Consider the following 25,564-nt stretch of genomic DNA (forward strand, 5'->3'; position numbering starts at 1 on the left):
TTCCAGGTCCTGAACTGGTTTCCATGTTCACCAACAAAACATTGTCACTCAACATTAAATCCCTGTGAAGCATTTCCAACATGAAAGGCGCTTATTATCATCAGCCTGTTCCTGATCTCCCTCCCGCTCAGCGAGTTTCTCTTTTACGGGGGGGTAACTTGGCAACACTTGTGTCACACGATGTGTTATAAAACAATCCAGCCTTGAGTGAGCATCAAAAGTACGAGTTTGAAAGCTGGATTTATAATGTTGGCTCGTCACCAGAAAACAGAAATTTATAGGCAGCCGATGAAAGTAAAGACACATCCAGAAATTGTTCTTGGCTCACCCCCTCCCCGTGATCAAACTGCCTACAGGACTGCGCAATGAAACTCTAACCCAACACCCTTCCTTCCAAGCAACCTTGTCCCAACCACCTTTCCATCCCTGGGTTTTCCCTTGCCAGTGTTATAATAAACCTTGAATTTGATATAACATCTTATCACATTGTTGAGACATCACAAAATGCTTCACAGAATATACTATAGAGTGGGTTGACTGTATTTTGTGCGCAAAACGTTGCAGCCAGTTGCGCACAGCAGTGTCCCAATCGTGGATTGAGATATCGCATCTTTTTTTTTGGAAGGGATTATTATCCCCAGAAACGATCCGCCAATCGACTAACAACCAGGTTCCTAGTTACTGCTAGGTAAACAGAGGCCTGTGTGTGGAATAAGGAAACTTATCTAAGCTTTCACCCCGCCTGGGAATCAAATCCGAGTCCTCTCGCTGAGCTAAGTGCGCCAACCACTACACTACAAGATGTTTTCACAGTAAGCGTCAGGCAATACTGTTGAAACACACAGTGACACCTGCCTTCCTGCAATATGAGAGCAATCCATTACCTATAGTTATCCTAGAACAAAAAACCTTCACACTTGTCATTACCAAACCACAGGCCAAAGGGGTGATTGAAACTGACTTGAAGCAGTGATGGCCCTCTCACTCCAAGTGTTTCCTTGGAGTCTTTCATTGTAGCGGGTTAAGTAGAGAGCGACCTAGACTTCAATGGGAATCGAAGACGTAAATTGGATGAAAAAGCCAGTTCCTCTAAAGCCATAATTTGATGGAAACCATGTGTTTATTCTACACGTTACAAGTGAGGTTAGAACTCAGCTTTGTTTCCAGTCAAGCTACTCTTGTGACAGAACCCGTGATTAGCACACACTTTACATGAGTCAGAGGTCAGCGTGCCCACAGAGGTGAAGCTCTCTCTCTGTCTCTCTTTCTCTCTGTGCGCTTTATTTTGCTTAGATAAAGGCGCAAATAAGAATACAAACTTATAATAATAATAATCCGTGCATTTGATATAGCGCCTTAGCCCGTCATGGAGATGCCTCAAAGCGCTTCACAGAATATATTGTAAAGTGAATTGACTGTATATTTTGTGGGCAAAACACGGCAGCCAATTGCCCACAGCAGCGTCCCCACAAACAGTTGTGGATTGAGTGACCAATTTTTTTGAAGGGATTATTACTCCATAAAACGATCCACCAATCAACTAACAACCAGGTTCCTACTTACTGCAAGTGAAACAGAGGCGTGTGTGTAGGAAGGAGTAAGGAAACTTGCCTAAGGTTTCACCTTGATCCGCCCAGGAATGGAACCCGGGTCCTCCTGCTTGTGAGTTGAGTGCTATGATTCTAAAGCTACAAGAGTATCAAAGCTCCTCAGCACTTCATCACAAGAACATTCTTAAATCCCTCCGGATGAGGAAGAATCTGTCAAATATTCCAGATTAATCTTCTTGTGGATTCCATGTTCGTGCTAGGATCTGGAGAGAGGAATGTCTTGACTCCCAACCACCACAGAAGTGGACATTTCCCAACAAGATCATCCTGGGAGGAGGGTGTGGAGGGACGCTCAAGAGGTTGGAAGCTTAAAAAAAATCTTTCTTACCCAAAAGGACAGCCACTTTGGGGATATATATCATACGTTTCTCAAAAGGCCGCAATAAAAGCTGAAATATGTGCACAGATTGTTCCATTCCATCTTCTACAATGGAGCTGGGAATTGGCATTGTGTTGTCTTTCTCCCTTACAATTCTGTTTCCTCCTCTCCCGAAGACGTCAACTCATAACTGGGTCCACGGCTCCCAAACATCTCAGGTATCCAGGCCATTCTTAACTCCCCATCTGCCTGTTCATGTGGACGTTAAAGATCTCCCACGGCACTATTCGAAAAGAGAAGGGAGTTTTCTCTCTCCAGGTGTCCTGGCCAACAAATCTTTCAAATACAATTGGTCACTCACTCACCCCATGGCTGTAATCACGTCACTGAGACGTCTCAAAGCGCTTCACAGAATATACTGTAAAGTGAATTGACTGTGTATTTTGTGGGTGAAACACGGCAGCCAATTGCGCACAGCAGTGTCCCCACAAACAGTCGTGGATTCAGTGACCAAATAATTATTTTTTTTAATTAATGTTTTGAAGGGATTATTACCCCCTAAATCATCCAGAAGCCTGACAATGTCAGATACACACTGAGGAGTACCGAGTATTGTTTTAGCGTTTAAACAGACAGACATCCATGTAAAGTGTTTATTTTGTGTAAAAACCTGATCCTGTGGTTTGGCACAGACCCATTACCAATCTAACTCAATCATTTGTAAACCAATTCAAAGTCAACGTGACAGGCAGTGAATTCCTTCCTGATAAACATTGTAATATCAGAGATCTTGGCTGCAATTAGCTCTCGATTCTTGAGCCTCTCTCTAGAGGATCTTAAAGTGCTGTGTGTTGGGTACATACTTGGTCTGAAAGTCATAACAAGAGCAGAGAAACTTACAGAAATACATCTTCACAAAACTTCCAGGCGATTGCTCAGGTTTATAATAATCCTTGCGTTTGATATTGCACCTTCTCACGTAGTCGAGAGTCTCAAAGGATACACTGTAAAGTGAATTGACTTTCTATTTTCATGGGTGAAACTCGGCAGCCAATTGCGCACAGCAGTGTCCCACAACAGCCATGGATTGAGTGACCAAATTATTATTAATATTTTTTTGGGAGGGAAAGAAAGTAATCTACCAATCGACTAACAACCGGGTTCCTACTTACTGCTGGTAAACAGAGGGGTGCGCGTGTGTGGAATAAGAAAACTTGCCTAAGGTTTCACTCCGACCCGCCCGGGAATTAAACCTCGCTTACGAGGCGAGTGCTGTAACTACTACAGGACTCCACAAAAACTCAGGTTTGGGTTAGTTACATCTTGTGAAAAGAGAACAGTGAAAGTTTGGGGAAACTTTTTAAACTCTGGTGATGTTTTTGTGCTGTGTTGGCTGTTAGCCCACTTCGCTGTGCGAGATTTTCCTGCACAAATCAGGCTACGTAGACAGCAATGACTTGTCAAGCTGCTCCACATAGTTGTACTAGACAGTTCCGAGACAGGCCATTAGCCTCTTCAGACCTCCAGGGACCCTGAAAGTGATCCCTTTCCTCTCAGTTCAGGGTGGAATAGTGCTGCGTGTGTTCAGATTGCCTTGAATGATAGCAGAGAGGCACTGAACTCTACTCACTGTCACTGATGAACCCACCTCTCTCTACGCAGACCTCTGCGAAGTGTTCTGTAGGAAACAGCACATCCCTGTTGAAATGTTTCAAATCCCCAACTGTCCAGCGACTTGGGACGTCCTCCTGATGTGAATGTAATTTGTTGTTGTTGTTGCTTACGCTCCACTAGCTTCAATCCACATTTTGTCGGACGCTGCTGTGTGCAATTGGCTGCCGCGTTTTGCCCACAAAATGCAGTCACTACACGCTACTGTGCATTCTGTGAAGCACTTTGGGACATATCAATGACATGATAATGTGCTTTACCAAATGCAAAGATTATTATTATATATAATTCTAAAACTTATGCAAGTTTTACAGTAGGTTTTTACACCTTTTTTGTTAAACTCCTTACAGTTTTACTCTCACGTATATAATAATAATAATAATGACTAAATCAGTTATACTCACAAGGACAGTGACTGATTCACTGGCTGATTCATTCTCCATCCTGACTCATGTTCGCTGTTCAGAAGGAAAGAGAGAGAGAGAGAAACTCTGCCAATTTTTTCCTCCTTTCTACTGTAATTCAGACCCTGTGTGTGTGTGGGGGGGGGGGGGGGCGTTTATTTCCTCTCCTTATTGCTTGCCTTGCAGCTGACTGCCAACCAACCTCAGTCAGACAGCTAAGAAAAGAGAGACAGACAGAGTGAGAGCTTCGAGGAGGGAGGGAGGGAGGGAAAGAGAGAGGGAGGTTCAAACCCAGTCTGTTTTACAATCAAAGAGAAACAAGCAGTGCCTACAGAGTGTAGTGTGTCTGCAGGCTCTACACACACACACACTCTCTCTCTCTCAAAAATCCTTCTCAGTCTCACTCACCAGGGACCCTAGCGATTGGGGAATCAAAGCTGCTGATCAGAGCTGCAGGTTAATCAGAAAGGATACTCAGTACAGGACAGCACAACGTGGCAGAGGATTGTGGTGTTAGCTAACATTGGAGATTTCCATCGCCAGTCCCCTCTGTCTGGATGAACATTGCTACAGAGCGTTGATGCCCGGAATTCACCACTGTTGGGAGCTCTAAGCTGCTGGTTTCCTATTGCAAGCTGTTGCATTGCCTCTGGTATCTGTCTGCCCCTAACTGAGCTGCTCTCAGCCCCTATCTTTAAGGCTGCCTGTGTATTGCTTTGGGACATCCGTGTCTCCTGTTTCTGGTCGCTATTGTAAGCAATGGGAATGACTTCACCTCTCACTCTACTCCTCCTGCTGCTGTGGTCTCTCAGTCACAAGTCTGTACTGAAGGCACAAGCCTCTGCACCTCCTGATAGACACAGCCTCGCTGACCCCCACACCCTCCCAGCCCCAGCATCTCCAGGGGAGGATGTTGCTGAAAACCCAGGAGCCTCGATGCCACTGGATCCCAAGAAGAAGGGCTTCAAAGCCAAGGTGGAAAAGCCCAGGAAGAAAGTAAAGGCAGCTGGTGAGTTCAGCTCAATGTGCTTCTCAGTTAACATGATGTGAAGAAGGTTAAGTAGGCAGCAGGTGGACCTGCAGTGTCAGCCTGGCTCAGCGGTAGCGCTCTCTCTACCTCTCTCGCCTCCGAGTCAGAAAGTTTGGGTTCAAGCCCCCACGGCGGGACTTGGAATCACAGTCTTAGCTGATGCTCCAAAGCAGCGCTGGGGGTGGGGGGGTGTTGCATTGTCGGAGACGCCGTCCTTTCGGATGAAACTGCGCCCTGTTCAGGTGGATGTTAATGATGATAATAATCCTTGCATTTGATATAGCGCCTTATCATGTTGAGAAGTCTCAAAGTGCTTCACAGAATATAATGTACAGTGAATATTTTGGACTTTATATCCCGCGGTGCTATTCGGAAAGAGAAGGGAGTTTTTCTCTCCCGATGTCCTGGCCAACAAGATAGAAATACTGTAAATGAAAGGCTGTCACTGGCATAAATTGTCCAACATGCATCTTAAAATCAAACCGAGAAAGATGGGAAGAAATATCAACTGATTGCTCTCCTCACATATGGTTTAACAGAGAGAGAGGAACATCGATCTGACACCTCTCATTATGTGGGGGTTAACAAGACAATAAGCACAAATGTAGAGTGTGTTTCATGTCGGGAGGACGTCCCAAGGAACTATAGGGCTAAGTACAACCTGACTCAGTCACCTAATAGTGGAAAAGACAGTGTTGGATTGTCTTCAAATCCCTTCACTCTCTGACACCTTCCGACCTCTCCAACCTGTTTACTCCCCAACCCACTACGCGCACATTGCCTCCGCTCGACTGGCTCCGGCCTCCTGCTTGTCCCTTGTGCCCTCCGCTCCACCATCGGTGGCTGCTCTTTTAGCCACTATGCCCCGAAACTCCGGAACTCTCTCCCTCAAACCCTCCTTCCCCATTTTCAGGTCACGTCTAAAGACCTTCCTCGTTGACCGTGCCTACGGTCACCTTCCCCCCATTCTCCCGGCTCGTCACCATGCTCCGTCACTGTCAAGCGCTCTGGGATGCTACCCTGTGTGAGGGGGCGCTGTGTAAATGCAAGTTGTTGTTGTCTTTAAATTCTAATATCAAAGTGTGAAGACCCCACAGTGTCTCTGAAGATTGACTGTGTTATTAAGTGCTTGTGCCTCTCTATCTTTTGACAGAAAGAGACAAGAACCCAACAGAGGAAAATCCCCCAGATCCCAAACTCGGGGCGATGCCCATAAAACGGAGAGACACAGATAACAAGGCCCTGAAGCCCAGACCATCGAAAGCTCCTAAGAACACGGAGAAGGGGAAGAAACCCAAAGAGAAAGCGGCCAAGCCCAAGAAAGAGAAGAATAAGAAGGAAAAAACACCCAAACCGAAGAAAGAGAAGAAAGTCAAAGAGAAACGTCCGAAAGCCGAGAAAGAGAAGAAAAAAAAGGACAGAAGTCCGAAAGCTGAGAAAGAGAAAAAAGGCAAGAAACCGGGTAAGAAACCTGGGAAACCCGAGACAACAACTCCCGGGGAGAAGGAAGAACACCCAGGTAAAGAGCAAGAATTGAATGTTTGTGTGAGACAGTCTGGTTCCCTTGTTTGCTCTCCCATAGGAACAGGAGGAGGCCATTCAGCCCCTCGATCCTGTTCTGCCATTCTATCAGATCGTCGCTGATGTGCACCTCAATTCCAAAGACCCATCTTTAATAATTAATATATCTCATAAAAGGAAGCTTTTCCAGAAAAAGTGACTATTCCAAACTATTTCATTTTGGAGCGAACACAAGGAAATCAATGTAAAGCGCTGCTTTTATGATCTGGCGGCTGACAATGTGTCATCAATGCCATGTTAATGCACTGCATGTGGAATGGGTTTGGCAAAGAAAACTAAGGATGCGTAAGCCAATGCCAAGTGTCACATGTGCAGTTGCGTACTTACTGCCTTCAGACATATCTGGTCCTTTAGTTCATGTGGTCATAACAAGCTGCGTCTCTTTCTAAATGCCTGTTTCTCGTGTTGATCGCAGATGCTTCTCAGACCAACTCGTAGCCAAGCAATCCTGACAGGACCATAAATCCTAACACAGCCCTGACAGAAGTAATAATAATCCTAGCCTTTGAGCCGTCTCAAAGCGCTGCACAGAGTATACTGTAAAATGTAGGAATCATATATTTTGTGACACAACTTTTTTTTTAGGGGATTATTACCCCCAGAAAGCGATCCGTCAATTGACTAACAACCGGGTTCCTACTTACTGCTAGGTAAACAGAGGCTTGTGGACTAAGGAAACCTGCCCGGGAATCGAACCCGGATTCGAAGAAGTGGCAGGACCCTCTGGGGGAAGGGGGAATGTTCGCAGAGTATTTGGTGCACAAAATCCACCACATACCTTCGGTCACTAAACCACCACACAAAGCGAAACATCGGTGCGTTACGTAAATTCAGCCCTGGCGTCTGTCAAAAAAATGAGCCCGAAGCTTGCACAGCCTCTCGGTACAGTGGAGGGCATTTAGGAAAAGGCCGTTTGAAGTAGGAAAGGATTAATGCAGCTGGAGTGCAGTCCATTTGTAATCTGAGACGTGAATTGGCAAGCGTTCAGATTTCTGGAGACTTCTTCCTTCAAACACTCCGTTTGCCACAAACCTTCACACACACAGACTGCAATCCCTTAGCAGGGGGCGTCCCTGTTAACTCTCAGCTGTCCTTTACAACATGCGCTTCACTAATAATAATACCTCATCTGCCCAGCGTAAAGCAAAAGAGACATTGCCATTCGCAGTGAGTGGGATGGAGGTCTGTGGATTTCCTTGCTTGCTATTTCATCACTCAATCCACGACTGTTTGTGGGGACACTGCTGTGCACAATTGGCTGCCGGGTTTCACCCACAAAATACACAGTCAATCCACTTTACAAAATATTCTGTGAAGCCCTTTGAGACGTCTCAACAATGTAATAAGACGCTGTAACAAATACAAGGACTATTATTATTATTATTCTACCGGCGTTTAGTGAGAGGACGACCACCCTTAAGTTTTCCCTGCGATACTGGGGGTATTGTTCCATTTCACAATCTTTCTGTTGTTTCCAACATGAGGCTAATCCTACAAACTGACCTTTCCTTGCATATCTCATGTGTTCCCTGTGTGAGGCCCCACGCTTATACCAGAGGTCAGGCTCCATCTTTCCTCCTGCAAAGGCAGACGGCATTCCGCTCGCCGCATTGTAATGTCACACTCACATTCATGAAACCCAGCCTTTGCTGTTCTTGGTAACAGCCTGCATACCTAGGGGACTGCCAGACTAGGTTGTGTAACGTCAGGGCAGTAATGGGAACCAGAGATTCTCCTCTCCACTCTTTATTACAGAATATGCTAAAAACATACAAAACATTATTATAATCCTTGCTTTTGATACTGCGCCTTATCACCTCTTCGAGGGGTCTCAAAGTGCTTTGCGGAATTATACTGTAAAATGTAGTGACTGTACATTTTATGGGTGAAACATGGCAGCCAATTGCGCACAACAGTGTCCCACAAACAGAAGTGGATTGAGTGACCAAATTATTATTATTTTTTTAAAAAATGTTTAAGGGAGTTTTACCCCCAGAAAGTGATCCGCCAATCGACTAACAACCGGGTTTGTACTAACTGCTCGGTAAACAGAGGCGTGTGGAGGAAGGAAATGTCCAACAAAATGTGTCCGACAGCTTAGCTATGTCAAGTTAAAGGAATAAGGAAGATCATTGATCAGTTACAACTCGCGTTACACACGTCTGTTGATTTCTGACCGACAGGTATTCCCACCGAACCCAGCACAAAACTGGAAAAGCTTCTGATAGAGGAGAAAACACGTAAGTGTGAGCGTGCGAGAGAATGGAAAGTTACTGTCTTTATGAACAGTAGTGATGGCAGCTAAATGTGGGTTAAGATACTGTGAAAATATAAAACACCTAAAATACATACTCAAAGTGACAAAAAGCAGTCCATCAGTCATTGCCTTTGGCCTTGACTTTGTTTTTCCGTTTAGTATATTAATGTAACACTTACGTCCAGTCTTGTTCTCTCGGTCCCACAATCCCAGACCCTTAAGTGTTATGGAGTGCTGTGGCCTAGTGGTTAGCGCACTCACGTCGCAAGCAAGAGGACCCAGGTTCGATTCCCGGGCAGGGCCAAACTTTAGACAGGGGAGGGAGATTAAGGGAGAGAGATTCGGATTAAAACTCATATCAAGATAAACGAGCGTTTCTGACTGTCTGTCAAAATCTGTTCTCTTGGGTTTTTTTTCTCCCAGCGGAGCCAACAATTCCTCCGATCGAGCCCATTACTGAGACGCCTTTTGAATATTACTTCACAGAGAAATACAGTGAGAAATGGGAATTCCCTGAGGAGGGTAAGTGAAGTTTCCACTTCCTGCTGTTCAGACAGAAAGAACCAACAATACATTCCATTTACACAGCACCTTTTACGTCAGGAGGACGTTCCAAGGCGCTGGACAGTCAGGGATTTGGACCCGAACTGGGGGTTAGGATCAGGAGAGGTGGAGGGCAGGGTGGGTGGGGGTAGGGTGTTGACCTAGGAGGGTCTTGAAGCAGGAAAGGAAAGGGATGTGGAGGAGGGACTGTGGGATGGAGTTCCAAGGCGTGGGCACAGAGAAGCCGAATATCTGACCACCAATGGTGGGGTAGGCTGGACGGGAGATGTGGAAAAGACCAGAGCCCTCTCAGTGGAGAGGGGTCTATACGGAGTTAGCAGGTCGCAGAGGTGGGGAGGAGCAAAACCGTGGGGGGCTTTGAAAGCGAGGACGAAGATTTTGAACTCTATCCTCTGGGAGCCAGTAGAGCCAGACCAAAGGTGACAGGAATGTCGGGCTTCTGAGTGGTGCATCAAGCCTGAGGGCCAGAGAACGTTGTATAGCACAGAGTTGTTCTTGGTAAAACATGATGCTCTACTGTTTTCTTTCGCAGTTGAGCCCACAGAAGCTGCCATTCCACCGCCTGAGAGAGATTACTACGATTACGGAATAGATGAAGATGGTACGTTCAACAGAACTTGATGTTTTTTTCGGGAAAATCACTTTTGTAACATAAGAAAACTTTTAATACGTTATTTTTTTGAAGGGATTAATAGTCATAATATGAATCCCTTAATAACAAATAGGTTTTAAAAAATTAGGTGACTCAATCCACGACTGTTTGTGGGACGCTGCTGTGGGCATTTGGCTGCTGCGTTTTGTCCACAAAATATATAGTCGATTAACTTTACAGTATATTCGGTGAAGCGCTTTAAGACATCACGTCGACACGATTAGACGCTGTATCAATTGCAAGGATTATTATTCTTTGCTCTCGTTTTAAGAGTATTATTTCTTTCATTTCAGTCAAGTGGAGCAAACCAGAAGAACCGAAGGAACCACATAGCAAGACGCTTGACGAAGAGATAGGAGTTGAGATCGAACTGGAGATAGAGGAAGTGGAACCAGACTATGATGGAGAATGTAAGGCTGACACCTGTCTCTTAGCTTGTCGTCTGAAAATATATCACACTAATCCAGCCGTGCACTGGAGAGTTGGTCACAGTGACCTGTTGATATTCTGTTGATAAGGAGCTGTCAAAGTGGGACAGGAGAGAGCAGTTGATTGAAAACTCTGGGATGAAGATTTAATTCTAGCCTGGTCACACCATATAGACCTGTCCGCTCCCTCCACTCAGCGGGCTCCTGCCTGCTCCACATCCCCCGCCCGGCCCAGCATCGTCGGTCGGCCCTTCAGCCTCTCTGCCCCCACCCTTTGGAACTCCATCCCACAGTCTCGCTTGTGAGGCGAGTGCTCCCACCACTACAGGATTCCACAAGCACAGTTACTCTTTAAAAAACCTATAGCAGTAACCTGGGTGTCAGTAACAGTGGGGCCAAACGTAGAGACCCAATCCATCCCCTAACATTGGTGTGTGACCTCAATGTCAACTGAGGAGACACGTGAGTAACTTAGTTGGCTTTAACTGCACTGAATGTATATGCTTCATATCACAAGCAAAATTAAAAACAAATGGCAATGATGTAATATAATGCCTTACACTGAACATCAGACTTTCCAAATAGAACTATAAATAATAATGCTACCCCTGCAGCTTAATAATAATGCTAACCATCGCCCAACGGATCGATTTCAAGATCCTTACACTCATCTTCAAATCCCTTCATGCCCCCGGCACCTCCCTACCTCTCCGACCTGCTTACTCCCTACTTCGACTGTTCCTACAGACTGTTCCCCTGGCTCCACATTGTGCTCCGTCAATGTCTAGTGCTCTGGGACACTATCTTGTGTGAGGGGCACTGTGTAAATGCAAGTTGTTTTTGTAGCTTATTAGTACAAAACACTGGTAAGTTTCAGAGTACAGTATTTGTCTTTTCCACTACAATAACAGCGTGGGTGTGCTGGCAGTTAAGGTTGGAGTATTACTGTACGACCTTTGCTGGCTCTGAGTGTCTTTCTGTGTTTATTGTGTTGGTTGTTTCTGCTTCACGAACTTCAACTGGAGCGAATTTAAGGGTGAATGCTGCTGCTTTTCAGTGAATCCCCTAGAACCAGAACCCGATGAATCCGAGCCTTGGGAAGATACGTATGGAGAACCTTGGGTGGAAACCTGGGAAGAGACTTGGGAGGAGGAAAAGCGTACGTAATTCTTTGTGTTTATGTTTGTATAATATAGGATTACAGCTGCTTAATATTCTCATCCACTGGTGATTTATTTTTACCTTGTTATTTTCAGCTATCATGTTTCTTGACGGTTGGTTTATTGCACACATAATAATAATGATGCTTGCATTTGATACAGCGACTTATCACATCTTCGAGAAGTCTCAAAACGCTTCACAGAATATACTGTAAAACGTAGTGACTGCGTATTTTGTGGGCAAAGCTTTGGTAAACATAAATGTTCAATCAGGGCTCGGAAGGTACAACGGGAATTGTTTCAAATGACAATATTCTTTCTCCGTGTCTTGCAGCAAAGCCTAAGAAACCGGGAAAGAAGTTTCCGGAAGAGATAGATCCATACGAAGATTTGGTGTCGAGGATAAAAAGTGAGTAAAACGTTTGGATTTTGCCAGACTCGTCTCTGTTTACTGTGCGGTTTCCCATTTGCCTTTTGACAAGAGCTTGGGGTGGGGGAGCCCAGAGTGTGCGCGGGGGTAACTGATGGAGTCTGAACAGCTAAACCCACATAGCGGTGATTGTTTCTCCCCTGAGACTGCTCGTTCTTCAGTCTCCTTGGTAGTAGGGAGAACAACGACGACAACTTGCATTTATATAGCGTCCTTCACGCGACGTAGCCTCACGGAGAACAGCCTGATCGTACTCTGTAGTGTCTGTCACTGGCCTATGAGGAGGTCTGTATTCCAGGGTCAGGGAGTTTGAGTTTCGTATCTTTTTATCTAAGTCAGAGGGTGGAATACTTGCAGCCCCTAGAGATTTTCAGAGCCTTGGGAACTCTGCTAAATGTCTGGAATTCAATCGCTGAAACACTAAAGAGAAAGGGCCACCGTGTCTGGTCTGGTAACCTGTGGCTTTACCCTACACCTCACCTCATTGTTCTTCACGGTTTGTCAGATAATATATAATATAATAATAATCCTCGCATTTGATATAGCGCTTTTCATGTCTTCTAGCCGTCTCAAATTCTTATTATATATCATCTGACAAACCGTGACGAACGCGATATCACCTCGTTGAAATGCCTCAAAACGCTTCCCGGGATGTACTCTCTAATCGTTAAACGGACTTGAAGCCAATGACCAATTGTTAGCCGTGGGACTTGTCAGCCAGGACGCTGAGAGAAACTCCCTTCCCTTTTCAAAGCGTCATGGGATTTTTAAGGGTCTGCCTGAACTCGGTTTAATGTCCTCCTTCCGAAGAGAGCACAGCCCTGGAATGTCAGCCCAGACTTATATGAGTTCAAAGTCCCGACGGGTTTGAGGTTTGAACCTTCAACCTCCTGCCTCAGAGGCGAGAGTGTTACCAAAGGAGCCGGGCCGACACTTAAATAGATGGTGGATCCTCTACAGGAACGTAAGGCGCTCAGTTGAATGGCGTTGCCCTCCGGATGAGTTTCACGGATCTTTCGCCTCCCACTGGCCAGGTTTGGTAGTGCTGCCAACCTCTCCTCTTAACCTCTGGTCTCTCAACTGCTGGTAAACAGAGGCGAGTGAGTGTGAGGCGCGAGGAGACTCGCCTAAGATTTCACCCTGCCCGGGGGAATCGAACCCGGGTCCTCTCGCTTGCGAGCCGAGCGCTCTCACCGCTGAGCAGAGTTCCCGGAAAGAGCAAACAGAAGATGGTACTTCGCCCTCAAAAGTCCTGAGCCTTTACAGACCCCTTCACACAAGGTTAACTTTACCTGCGCGTGACTTGCACATTGCTAACCCTGCCAGCTCGTCTTAGCTTTCATCCTTAAACAGCATGTCTACATGAGCTCGCCCAAAGTCAATATTGGCTGAAGGTTTGGATTCTGTAGTGTTGTTGCTGGCCCAACACAAGCCTCCCACCAGCTCCGGCCCAAACCCAGAACCGCAGAAACGTTGGCCCAGATATTTCATAATATATAATAATGATCCTCGCATTTGTTACAGCGCCTAATCACGTCTTCGAGACGTCTGAAAGCGCTTTACAGAACATACTGTAAAGTGAATTGACTGTATTTCATGGGCGAAAAGTGGCAGCCAATTGCACACAGCAGTGTCTCACAAACAGTTGTGGATTGAGTGAACGCATTTTTTTTAATGGGATTATTACACCGGAAAGCGATCCACCAATCGACTAACAAGAAGTTTCCTACTTACTGCTAGGTAAACAGAGGAGTTATAGAGTAAGAAACTTGCCTAAAGCAATCAAACCCGGGTCCTCTCGCTTGTGAGGCGAGTGGTCTATCCACTAAGCTACAGGACTCCACAGTGGTGTTGTGTAAGGAAGGATTTAAACTCTTCCACCACCATCGAATGTCCAGCCATCTGGTAAACATCACAGCGGTACTGGCAATAAAAATCTTTTTTCTTTCTGCAATTTTACAGATAAACATAGAGAAATGAAAAAAAGCCAAGTACTGTATTCCATCTGGCAACAGAATACACTGAAAACCCATCATAGTTCACATTCCAATTCCAATACGGCCTTCCGGTTCACAAGAGGTTAACTGGTACTGGTTACCAGGACTCTCAGTAACTCTCGTACAGTTACTGCACTCTGTGGGAATCTAATTCTACTCTCCTATTGTTGTTTTTTTTATATAATGTTGGTTCTGCAAGGTATCTGGCTGGCTCAGTAGGTGGCATTCTCACCTCAGAGTCAGAAAGTTTTGGGGTCAAGACCCACATTAAGACTTTGAGCTTGTTGTCTTCAATGTAAGGCTGCGGGGTGGTGGTGGGGGTGGGGGTGGGGGGGGGAGAGAGCGCGCTGCATTATCAGAGGCACCGTCCTTCATTTGAGACGTTAAACCGAGCTGCCTGTTCAGGTGGACGTTAAAGGTCCCATTGCGCTATCCGAGAAGTGAAGGGAGTCTCTTCTGGCGTCCTGGCCAACAGACTGCCAGCTGTTTGCGGGACTTTGTTGCCCTGTGTTTGCCTACGAAACACACTCACTCACTGCACTTCACAGGAAAATTCTGTGAAGCACTTGGAAACATTTCGACAAAGAGCCAGAGGGAGGATGAGGAGAATTATTTTTTTTTTTTACCCAGAGAGCCGTTACAGTTTGGAACGCACCGCCTGAAAGGGCGATGGGAGCAGATTCCATGGTAGCTTTCGAAAGGGAATTGGATGGGGACTTGAAAAGAAAAAAATTGTGCAGGGCTGTGGGATAAGAGCGGAGGGAGTGGGACTAGTTGTTAGCTCTGTCACTAAGCCGGCACAGGCACGAAGGGCCAAATGACCTCCTTCTGTGCTGTAAATTCCTATGATTCTATGAACACGACAAGGTACTGTATCAAAAGCAAGGACTTTTATTATCGTTGTAATAAATACTTGATCCTGTTTTTCTCACGGAGTTGGGTTGGCTAAGTGTGCCGGTTCCATTTGGCGTTAGTTTAAAGACAAAACAACTGTACGTTATTTTGCAAAAACTTGGCAGCAGGCAGGACAAAGGCTAACTTAATTAAACTGTTCAAAACGTTAATTGTTTTATGCTGTTTAACATCTGCAGTGTGGTCATTCCAAGACAAGTAAACAGATGTCAGTAACCCACTCACACAGGGGTACTGTAAATATCGAGGCACATCTTTGTTCTGCCTAAACATTGCAATGATCATCACAGTTGATGAGTACAAAGTGGGTGAAAGAGCTTGTGTTAATCTAACTGTAGGAATGACGCCTTTTCTGAGCTAGCATCACCCATCTCCACGGCAGAGCGAGAGATGTCAAGGTTGACTTGTCAAAGCAGGACAGGCAACAGATCGTGTCCACTTGTGTATATACTCCCTTCGCAAACGCGGTTGCTGACGCCACCTCTTTCCTTCTGCGTGCTGCACGGCTTTCTCTGCAGAGTGTCCTCCCCTGGGCCTGGAATCCCAACGTGTCGGCGATGATCAGCTGATGTCATCTTCTCAGCTCCGGTATGGCCTCGGCCCACATCGCGGTCGTCTCAATATGCAGGTGAGAGTGTCCATTAATGTGGTGGCATCAGGGCAATAGGAACATTGGCAGAACTTATTTTGATAAGGAGGTCTATATTTGGAGGTGATTTGCGTTGGTCTTACATTTGAGAGGCCATATAGACCTGTCCGTTGCCTCTGGTCTGCTCCATGTCCTCAGCCTGGTCCCCCCCAACCATCGACGGTTGGGCCTTCCTCTCTGCCCCCACCCTTTGGAACTCCATCCCACAGTCCCTTCACCTTGCTCGCCCCTTCCCTTCTTCAACGCCCATCTCAAGACCCTCCTCTTCGACCGCACCTCCGGTCACTTCCTACCCCTACCCTCCCTTTCGTGTACTTATATAGCGCCCCGCACGCAGGGTAGCGTCTCGGAGCGCTTAGCAGTGGCGGAGCCTGAAGCCAAGCAGGGGAGAGGTGACCGTAAGCACGATCAAAGAGCGAAGTCTTCAGGCACGATCTGAAAATGAGGACTAAGGGGACAAGGTGGAGGGATTGAGGGATAGACCCTGATTAAGTGGTTTGAGACGTCTTCCTGACGTGAAAGGTACTATATAAATGTCATTCATACTGTGTAGTGTCACTTATACAGTCTTTGATGGACCCGAGAGACAGAACAGTGACAAGATGCTTTTCAGTAGAAAGGTTCTTTCACTCGCTGCCACCTTCCACACTACCCTGCACTCTGGAGAATATTTGAGAATGCGTTCAACTTCTGCGGGGTTGTGGAGCAGGCAATCAGTTTGGACCCAATCCAAGTTGTCAAGAGCAACCTGACATTTTCTAGCAATGAGCTATTTTGGGGGAGGCTGCGTTCTCTCAGAGAAAAGTAATTCATCATTCAACAGAATCTAAGACAAGTCCAATAGACATTAAAACCAGCAGACTCGGTTGTGTTATCTGCGAACCTCTCAGTGCCAAACACAAAGTCAGTAGGCACATACGCTTTCCCAGCACTCTTTACTTCGCCCACAAAATATACAGACAACCCATTTTACAGTATATCCTGTGAAGTACTTTGAGACGTCTCGACGACGTGATAAGGCGCTGTATCAAATGCAAGGATTATTATTATTATGTTGTCGTACTTTCTAAGCAGCTGCCTTCTGGAGAGTGTCTGTGGCTTGTCTTGAGTTTCAATAAACCATGAACCTTATCTCAGCTCCAGCCAGAATCCGGCACATCATCAGTGTTATCAGGACATCCAGTTGAGGAAAGAACATTCAGCCACAAGCTGACATTTATTTTGACGATCCCACAGCTGTTTTGGGATCCAGTCTATCGTCAACTGATTTTGGCTAAACTTTTAACAAAGAAACAAAATGGACTCAACCATCTAAATGTAAATAGAATGTCCCACCATCAGCGGTCAGGCCTTCAGCCTCTCTGCCCCCACCCTTTGGAACTCAATCCCTCTCCCTTAGCCCCTCCATTGCCCCCTTCAAGACCTGTCTCAAGAACCTCCTCTTCGATTGCATCTTTGGTCACCCTCTACCCTTACCCGCCAACCCTCCTGAACCCAAGCCCCAGCTCAGGTGCAAAGCCTTGACTGTGCAGAGCCTTGGGATGTCCTCTCAACATGAAAGACACCCTGTAAATGTCACTTGTTGGTGTTATAAGGCTGCAAGGGGTTAACTTTGTACTTTCTTACAATAAGAACAAAATATACAGTTCATTCACTTTCCAGTATATCCTGTGAAGCATTTGTGACGCCTCGAAGACGTGATAAGGTGCTCTATCGAATGCAAAGATTATTATTTATTATTTCAGTTCTGAAAGGGTTTGACCAATATTTCTCTGACACGTGCTCCTGATTTCCAGGCAGGCCCAGAGCCGGAGAACGAGGATGAAGAGGAAGATTATTTTGACGGAGCCTGGTGTGCTGGAACAGATGACCAGTCTCAGTGGTTTGAAGTGGATGCAAGAAAACTGACAGAATTCACTGGTGTGATAACCCAGGGCAGGGATTCACTGTTGCAGTATGTGACTAAGCCGCACTTTTCCGTTTCTCTTAACACTTATCCTGTAGCGCAGAGGTTAGCGCGCTCGCCTCGCAAGCGAGACGACACGGGTTTGATTCCCGGTCAGGGCAAAACCTTAAGCAAGTTTCCTTACTCCACTCACACGGCTCTGTTTACCCTGACAGCTGTAAGTAGGAACCCGGTTGTTAGTCAATTGGGGGATCGGTGGACATTGCTGTGTGCAATTGGCTCCCGAGTATCACCCGTAAAATGCAGTCAATTCACTTTACAGTATATCCTGTGAAGCACTTTGAGACGTCTTGAAAACGTGATAAGGCGCTGTATCAAATGCGAGGATTATTATTATTATGACTGTCTTCAGAGTGTTTGAAAGTTTATGATGCAAGTTTCTGAAAGTCAACAACCCTAATCTCTTCGTTGACAGCAATGACTGGGTGAGCTCCTATTTTGTGCAGTTCAGCAATGACAGTCGTACCTGGATCACGTACTCTGATGGATATTATGACTGGGTAAGGATCTTACAAACCTATTCCATGTACCGCCCTCACTGACAAATCTAACTGGGAAATAACACTGACGGTTATTATTTATTGCATACTGACTGATATCACTGGGCCAGGTGCCTGATGGACGGTATCTCTGTCTCCACAGTTGTTTTACGGGAATGTGGATATAGACACACCAGTCATGAATGAATTCCCAGGCACCGTCGTCGCTCGCTATATCCGAATAAACCCACAAACCTGGAATGGGAGCCTGTGTATGAGAATGGAGGTGCTGGGATGCCCAGTCACAGGTAAAAGTTCTCTGAAGTAACCACAAGTAAATTGTCTACCAATGATCTCTCTGTCTAACTTTCAACCGTGCTGACACTCTCTCTTGCTCTCCCTATCTCTAACCCTACATCACCTGCAACATATTGTGCTCTTGTTGTGTCTCCCACAGCCGTCAGACAGCATCAGCTCAATGAAGTAACTCCAGAAGCCAATCTGGACTTCAAACACCACAATTATAAAGACATGCGGCAGGTACAGTATGGCCTTTTCCAGTCTCTAAGTGCACTCCAAATACACCACACCAAATGCGAGCAGTAGATATTGCTCAGTAAAGTCCATCTAAAACTTCATATAAACTCCTGTGCCGCCGAGATTGCTTAAACGGTTTTGTCTTTCCAACAAATTTGGGTCACTGTGAAACAAGGTTTACCATCATCTCATCCCATTCAATTCTATGCTCCGAGACACTACCCCAGGCGAGGGGTGCTACTTAAATGCAAGTGGCTGCTGCTGTTGTTGATGAAAGGGAGGTAAATTCTCAAATACTTTCTGTCAGTGGACAAGGCTTGGGGTGTGTGCACTGGGATGCACATAAACCTGCCAATACGATGAGTTTGTTTCAAAGCGTGAAAGAATTTAACAGTTTGAAATGTTTTTAGCTGATGAAGGTTGTGAACGAGGAGTGCCCGAACATTACCCGGATTTACAATGTTGGAAAGAGTTCCCAAGGGTTGAAAATCTACGCCATGGAAATCTCCGATAACCCAGGAGAGCACGAACTGGGTAACTTTGTGCAGCAAAACTTGATTTTTTTTTCCTTTCTAAGAAGGTTGAGGTGCGATATGATTGCGTCTTTAAGATTCTGAAGGGAATAGATAATGTAGACCATGATAAGCTGTTTTATCTTGAACTGAACAGTACAGCCAGAGGACACGGCCTGCGATTGAAGATAAATTCAGAACAAATCTGCAGACGCTACTTCAGTGACCGAGTAGTAAACGTGTGGAAAAGGTTCCCTAGGGAGACAGACGGTGGAAACAGAAAGTGTCACTTGTTTCAGGAACAAATTAGATAGATTTCTACTAGAAAATAATATCTGGGGATACAGTATATAGTTTGGGACCCGACATGTGCAAGCGACTGCCACGGTGGTGGAAGGCGAACTGGATGTTCTTTGGTCTTCTTTCGCCCAGCAAATAATTACGTTCTTAAATAAGATTTTAAAAAAACATGATTTTAAGTACTGACAGACAACACATTGCCCTGACAGTTTTAAGACTTGAGGAGCGTGCTTTGATGGCACTCGCCCTTCAATAAAAAGCCATCTTTTTCAGGGGAGCCTGAGTTTCACTACACAGCTGGGATGCATGGCAACGAGGTGTTGGGCCGTGAGTTACTGCTGCTGTTGATGCAGTTCCTGTGCAAGGAATACAACGACGGGAATCCTCGCATCATGCGCATCGTCGACCAAACCAGAATACACCTCGTCCCCTCTCTCAATCCCGACGGCTACGAACTGGCTGAGGAAATGGTGAGAGCGACTGACTTGATCTAGTAATTCCCTCTCCTTCGGATGAGATGTTAAACCTCACTCCCCGTCTGCCTGATCGGGTGGATGTTAAAGATCTCCCGCGCTGCTATTCGACAAGAGAAGGGAGTTTCTCTCTTTCTCTCTTGTTGGTGTCCTGGCCAACAATCCCCCCCCAAAATAAAAAAAAGGCTTGGGGGATCCCCAGAGTGTGCCTTGGGGTAACTGCTGGAATCTAACCAGCTAAAACCACAAAGCTGCCATTGAGAGCACTGTCTGGCAAGCTTTCCTGCTGCTTGTCCAGCTCGGACCACCCTAGCTTATGCAAGGTCCTATTCAGTGAGTAAAGAAACAAACTGAGATCCAACTGCAGCCGCCAAAGGTGAGTCAACCAACTGAGCTCCCTGTCTCCTCACAGGGCTCTGAACTCAGTAGCTGGTCACTGGGATACTGGACAGAGGAAGGCTATGATCTCAGTGAGAACTTCCCAGACCTCAACACGGTGATCTGGGAGGAACCGGACAAGAGGACGGGCTATTTCCGAAGAGCTCCCAATCACCACATTCCCATTCCAGAGGAATACGAGTCTGAAGAAGCCACGGTGAGTGAGGCAGCGATTCCTAACTAACCCGCCCGGGGGAGATGGGGGGGAGAAGAGCGTCACAGAGCAGGTTCTCCTGCCGTGCTCAGTCACTCCACTCGGCTGTTACTGAGCTCTAACTAATCTACAGTAAACCTCGCATAAGTCGTATCATTTGGGACCAAACATTTAATATGACTTATGCAAAGCATGGGTTATGTAAAACTTCCATAGAATATAAACTCGGTACGACTTAGGCTGTACATTCTATGTAAATCTAGGCCAGAGTGGTCAACTGGTGGCAAAGAGGCCGACTACATCCCGTAAATGGTATGTCCCCTAATATATTGCGCGCTAACAATTTTTCAGATTGCAATGGAGACACGTGCTGTCATTAGCTGGCTGGAAAAAAATCCTTTTGTTCTGGGGGCCAACATTCTCGGGGGAGAACAAGTGGTGACCTTTCCCTACAACATGGCCAAGCCTCAGGGTCAGGAGGAGGAAGACATGATGAGGCCGATGGACAGGAACGAGCGCCGGTACTGGGAGGATGAGGAGGACGAGGAGGGGGAGAAAAAGCCAAGTTACATGAAAACCCCGGATGACGTTATCTTCCAGTGGCTCGCTGTCTCTTACGCCTCCACGCACCTCACCATGTCCGAAACGTTTCGAGGGAAATGCCAGACCGAGGATTTCACTGACGGCTTTGGGATCGTCAATGGTGGAGCCTGGCGCCCAACTGTTGGAAGTATGTAGAAGATTCTTTTAAAAATAAGAATGATCCTTGCATTTGATATAGAGCCTGACCACGTCTTCGAGACGTCTCAAAGCGCTTCGCAGAATATACTGTAAAGTGAATTGATGGTATGTTTTGTGGGCGTAAGGCAGCAGCCAATTGAGCACAGCAGCGTCCCACAAGCAATCGTGGATTATGTGACCAAATTATTTTATTTATTTTTAAATTCTTTATTGGAGGGATTAGTACCCCAGAAAAGCGATGTGCCAATCGACTAACAACTGGCATAAGTTTCAGAAAGCTACAAGAATAGCGTTTGGGTTGGGGAGATTAAAGGCATTTCTTAATATCCTTTTACGTCGGGAGGACGTCCCAAACACTAGATAGTCAAGGGGTCTGCACCCAAGCTGCGGTCAAGAGGGATTGGGGGGGGGGCAAGGTTGTTGGTGGTGGGAAGATGAGACTGCTGAAGAGCAGTGGTGCACATTATAACAATCAGAAAACTAACCCGCCAGCTTCACTGTTTACTTCCAGGCATGAATGATTTCACCTATCTGCACACCAACTGCTTTCAACTCTCCATATACGTGGGCTGTGACAAGTTCCCGCATGAAAGTGAGCTTAAAGAGGAGTGGGAGAACAATCAGGAAGCGCTACTCTTTTTTATGGAGCAGGTAAGGAACCATTACACAGAGAGAGAAGGAAACTACAGTGGCTTGTCCCTTTCTCCTCTCCTACACTGACTTGACCTAAACTAGTCCAGTGGCCGAGGTAGTTTTGTTGTCCAGTTCTAAAGGAGAGTACAAAAGGTTACGGCTCACACACTTCTGTTTCAGGTACATCGTGGGATTAAAGGGCTCGTGCGAGACACGGATGGAAATGCGATTGAAAATGGCACCATCTCTGTGGAAGGCATATACCATGATGTGCGCACAGGTAATCCAGTCCGTTCTCTACCACCAACCTCTACAAGATGAATCGTTTCTCAATCGTTCCCATTATCCACTAGTCCACATGTTTTGAGAATACTTACACCCAATCTCAATATCTGCTCTCCCAGCAATCTACCAAATTATCAATTATATTATCAATCTATCAAACTAGATACATTAATAAGTTAGCTGCCACATTCGTCTACAACAGTCGCTCCACTTCACAGTAAATCCTGTGAAGTGCTTTGGGATGTCCTCCTAAACGTGAAAGGCACTAAACCAAATGCAAGAAATTATTATTATTATTACATCTCCTCACCTTGTTTCATCATGTTATTTATACTCAGTTTAACCTCCAACTAGACCCAGACTCTTTATTTAATAAGCAACATCATACCAGTTAACTGTAGGGCAACCATGTTAGAACAAGATCCAGTTGAGCGAGTTTAATGTGAGATTGGAACCAGAACCATAACAACAAGTTATATTTACACAGCGCCCCTCACAGGTTAGCGTCCCAGAGCGCTTGTCAGTTGTGGAGCACGACACCGAGCTGGGGGGGGGGGGGGGAGGTGACCGTAGGCACAACCTGAAGATGGGGAAGGAGGGGGTAAGGTGGAGGGATAGGAGAGTGTTCCAGAGTTAAACAGTATTGTCCTGTAGTGCAGCTCCTTCGTAAAGCAAATGACCCACAATAAACTGTATTTCTCTTTGTTTGTAGCAAGCGGTGGGGACTACTGGCGGCTACTCAACCCCGGTGAATACCGGGTGACAGCCAAAGCACAGGGTTACACCACCATAACCAAGGTGTGTCACGTGGGCTACGAGAACGAAGCCAATCAGTGCAACTTTATCATGCGGAAATCCAACTGGCACAGGATTCAGGAAATCATGGATAAATACGGAAAAACGCCCATCAATGTGGTTCAGATGCAGGGCAGGAGGAGAAGAAAGAAGATTCGCAGAATCCGAGTGCGCCCAGGATATCACATGCGCCAGCGAAATGCGACTTGGACATTACAGTAGATCTCATGCCAGCTGGTCCATGGATCTACTGTGTGCGGTTGGTGGAAACTAAGATCGAGGACCGTTTTGTTTAGAACCTAAAGAAGGTGTCAGGTGAGGATTGTTAATCTTACAAAAAAGTGCTTGTGAGAAGCAGGATGTGCAACAGTGTTAATAGCAGCGATGTGAATTGTCATTCATCATTGGGTTTTACTAGACAAGTAAAAGAGATTTATTTGTGTGCCAGCTATCTCCGTGAGCAGAGTCTGCTTTCTCTGATCTACAACTACTTGCTGTGAAACTTAAAACTATAATCACATTGATGCAAACCAGCAATATTTTCTGCTTTCTCCAAAGGATTTGTGTTTTTCACAAATCATTTAATGGCTGTTTGTGGGGCACAAAATGGCTGCTTTGTTCACCTACAAAATATACACTCACTACACTTCACAGTAAATCCTATGACGTTCTATGTTAAGTCCTCCGACATGAAAGGCGCTGTATCAAATATAAGAATTAGTATTACTTATAAAACCATCCCTGAACTTATTTGGCAAAAGGAATAGACAGTCCTACAAACAGCTGTTTTCTGAGTTCCATAGCCTTTAACAATCATGTTTGAAAGCACATGGCATATAGCTGTTTAACTCTGAACCTTAAAAACATAGGGTATAATTACAGGTTTCATCAATCAGCAAAATGCTATGTATTTTTTTATGAAGCTGGTTTCTTTATTAAACACAGAAAGTGGGTCTTTGTAACATACATATTTAGAGGTTATAGCTCCTCCAATAAATCCCTTCCCTGACAAATCTGTGGAATGTATATAATCATAGAATTTTACAGCACAGAAGGCCATCCAGCCCATCGTGCCTGTGCAGCTCTTTGACAGAGCTACCACCTAGTTCCACTCCCCCACTCTTACCCCGTAACCCTGCATTTTTTTCCTTTTCAAGTACCTATCCAATTCCCTTTTGAAACCTGCTATCGAATCTGTTTCCACCACCCTTTCAGGAAGTGCATTCCAGACCATAACAACTCCCCGGGTAAAAAAAAAAAATGTCTCCTCGTCTCCCGTCTGGGTCTTTTTTCCAACTATCTTAAATCTGTGCCCTCTGGTTACCGACCCACCCATCTATCTCTACCTACTCCATCAAAACCCCTCATAATGTTGAACACCTCTATTAAATCTCCTCTCAACCTTCTCTTCTCGAAGGAGAACAATCCCAAGGTTTGGCAAGCCATCAAGGAACAGCGCAGCTATCAGATGTGCTATGTGATATGCCATAAATAAAATACTCCAATACAGCAATTTATCCATGAATCCCGCAGGGAATGTTGATGTGTTATTTGCACCAGGTGAGAAGAAAGGATTATGTCTAACAAGATTTTAGTGCTTTCGTTGACTAGAGTTTTAAGATTGTGTTAAAAAGATTGCATGCAACTTAGCTGTGCCTCTCCCACACCCCCTCCACACTCATTCCAGATGTGCAGGGAGCGAATGCAACCGGAGAACATAGAAAACCAGTGATGTCTGAAATCATTCCAGGTTCCACAATACAACCACAATTTACTTGCAGTTTTATCTGTCCGGTTGCTTAACATTTGCAGCTCTATGTCACTGCAAGTGAAATTTCGTTACTGGTTATTGTACAAAATCAAAACTCTGGAATATTCTCCCTGGGGCCCTCTGCCTTGTCCCCTTCCTTCCCATCTTCAGATCACGCCTGAACACCTGCCTCTTCAACCATACCTATAGTCATCTACCCCTTCCACCCGGCTCGGCGTCAGGCTCCAACACTGTCAAGCGTTCTGGGAAGCTCCCCTGCGTGAGGGACGCTATGAATGCAAATAAATAAAATGCAAGTTGTTGTTGGTTTGGTAGCGAGAAGAACGTGGCACTTCGCCCCTGGAAAGGCATGTTTAAACTTACTGGGTAGGACAGGAATTTAAGCTTATTCTTTCTGGCAGATCCACACCAAGGAATCTGCTGCCAGTTCTTTTTACACAGATATTATATAACAAGTATTTTTTGGACCAAACGGCAATGAACATTCCGAAGGGTTGCTACTACATGTTTGCCCTGTACAAGAGTTCCTTTATGTTTTGCAAATGTATTCACACAAGTTATTTTTTACAGAATAAAAGGATATAATAAAATAAGTCAGTTTTTAAAAGGTTTTTCAAACGATGGTTAACATTCATACATTGCGGTGTCCTTAGTGTAGTGGTTAGGGCACTCGCCTCGCAAGTGAGAGGACCCGGGTTCGATTTCCAGGCAAGGACACAAGCATGTCCCATGGCTGACCCTCTCCAAGCATTGTACAAGCTGCCAAATGGATGTCTTTGTCAAGTGCCAGTTACACAGAACATTCATTCTGAACCT

The 25,564-nt window shown here is 45.6% G+C and overlaps 1 protein-coding gene across 1 annotated transcript; it reads left to right on the forward strand.

Annotated features, from left to right (window-relative positions):
* Positions 1 to 4,252: 4,252 nt before the first annotated feature.
* On the forward strand, positions 4,253 to 25,338 carry aebp1b (AE binding protein 1b). The gene is made up of 20 exons (XM_007907422.2): positions 4,253 to 5,013; positions 6,188 to 6,553; positions 8,799 to 8,855; positions 9,296 to 9,394; positions 9,969 to 10,037; positions 10,382 to 10,498; positions 11,574 to 11,675; positions 12,011 to 12,085; positions 15,534 to 15,643; positions 17,461 to 17,618; positions 18,046 to 18,130; positions 18,273 to 18,417; positions 18,567 to 18,649; positions 19,057 to 19,180; positions 19,732 to 19,928; positions 20,344 to 20,526; positions 20,875 to 21,253; positions 21,776 to 21,915; positions 22,078 to 22,177; positions 22,895 to 25,338. The coding sequence occupies exons 1-20, from the start codon at positions 4,764 to 4,766 to the stop codon at positions 23,197 to 23,199; spliced, it is 3,144 nt and encodes a 1,047-aa protein (XP_007905613.2). The 5' UTR covers positions 4,253 to 4,763; the 3' UTR covers positions 23,200 to 25,338.
* Positions 25,339 to 25,564: the final 226 nt, after the last annotated feature.

Source organism: Callorhinchus milii, unplaced genomic scaffold (assembly GCF_018977255.1).
Source record: "Callorhinchus milii isolate IMCB2004 unplaced genomic scaffold, IMCB_Cmil_1.0 Scaffold28, whole genome shotgun sequence".
In the NCBI taxonomy this organism is placed as follows: domain Eukaryota; kingdom Metazoa; phylum Chordata; class Chondrichthyes; order Chimaeriformes; family Callorhinchidae; genus Callorhinchus; species Callorhinchus milii.

Bases quoted from the DNA above. Each gene is read 5' to 3' on its own strand.
- aebp1b (XM_007907422.2), top strand. From the start codon at position 4,764: ATGGGAATGACTTCACCTCTCACTCTACTCCTCCTGCTGCTGTGGTCT. The intron at 11,676-12,010 runs GTACGTAATTCT...CGTGTCTTGCAG, and splicing joins GACTTGGGAGGAGGAAAAGC to CAAAGCCTAAGAAACCGGGA. The intron at 21,254-21,775 runs GTATGTAGAAGA...GTTTACTTCCAG, and splicing joins CTGGCGCCCAACTGTTGGAA to GCATGAATGATTTCACCTAT.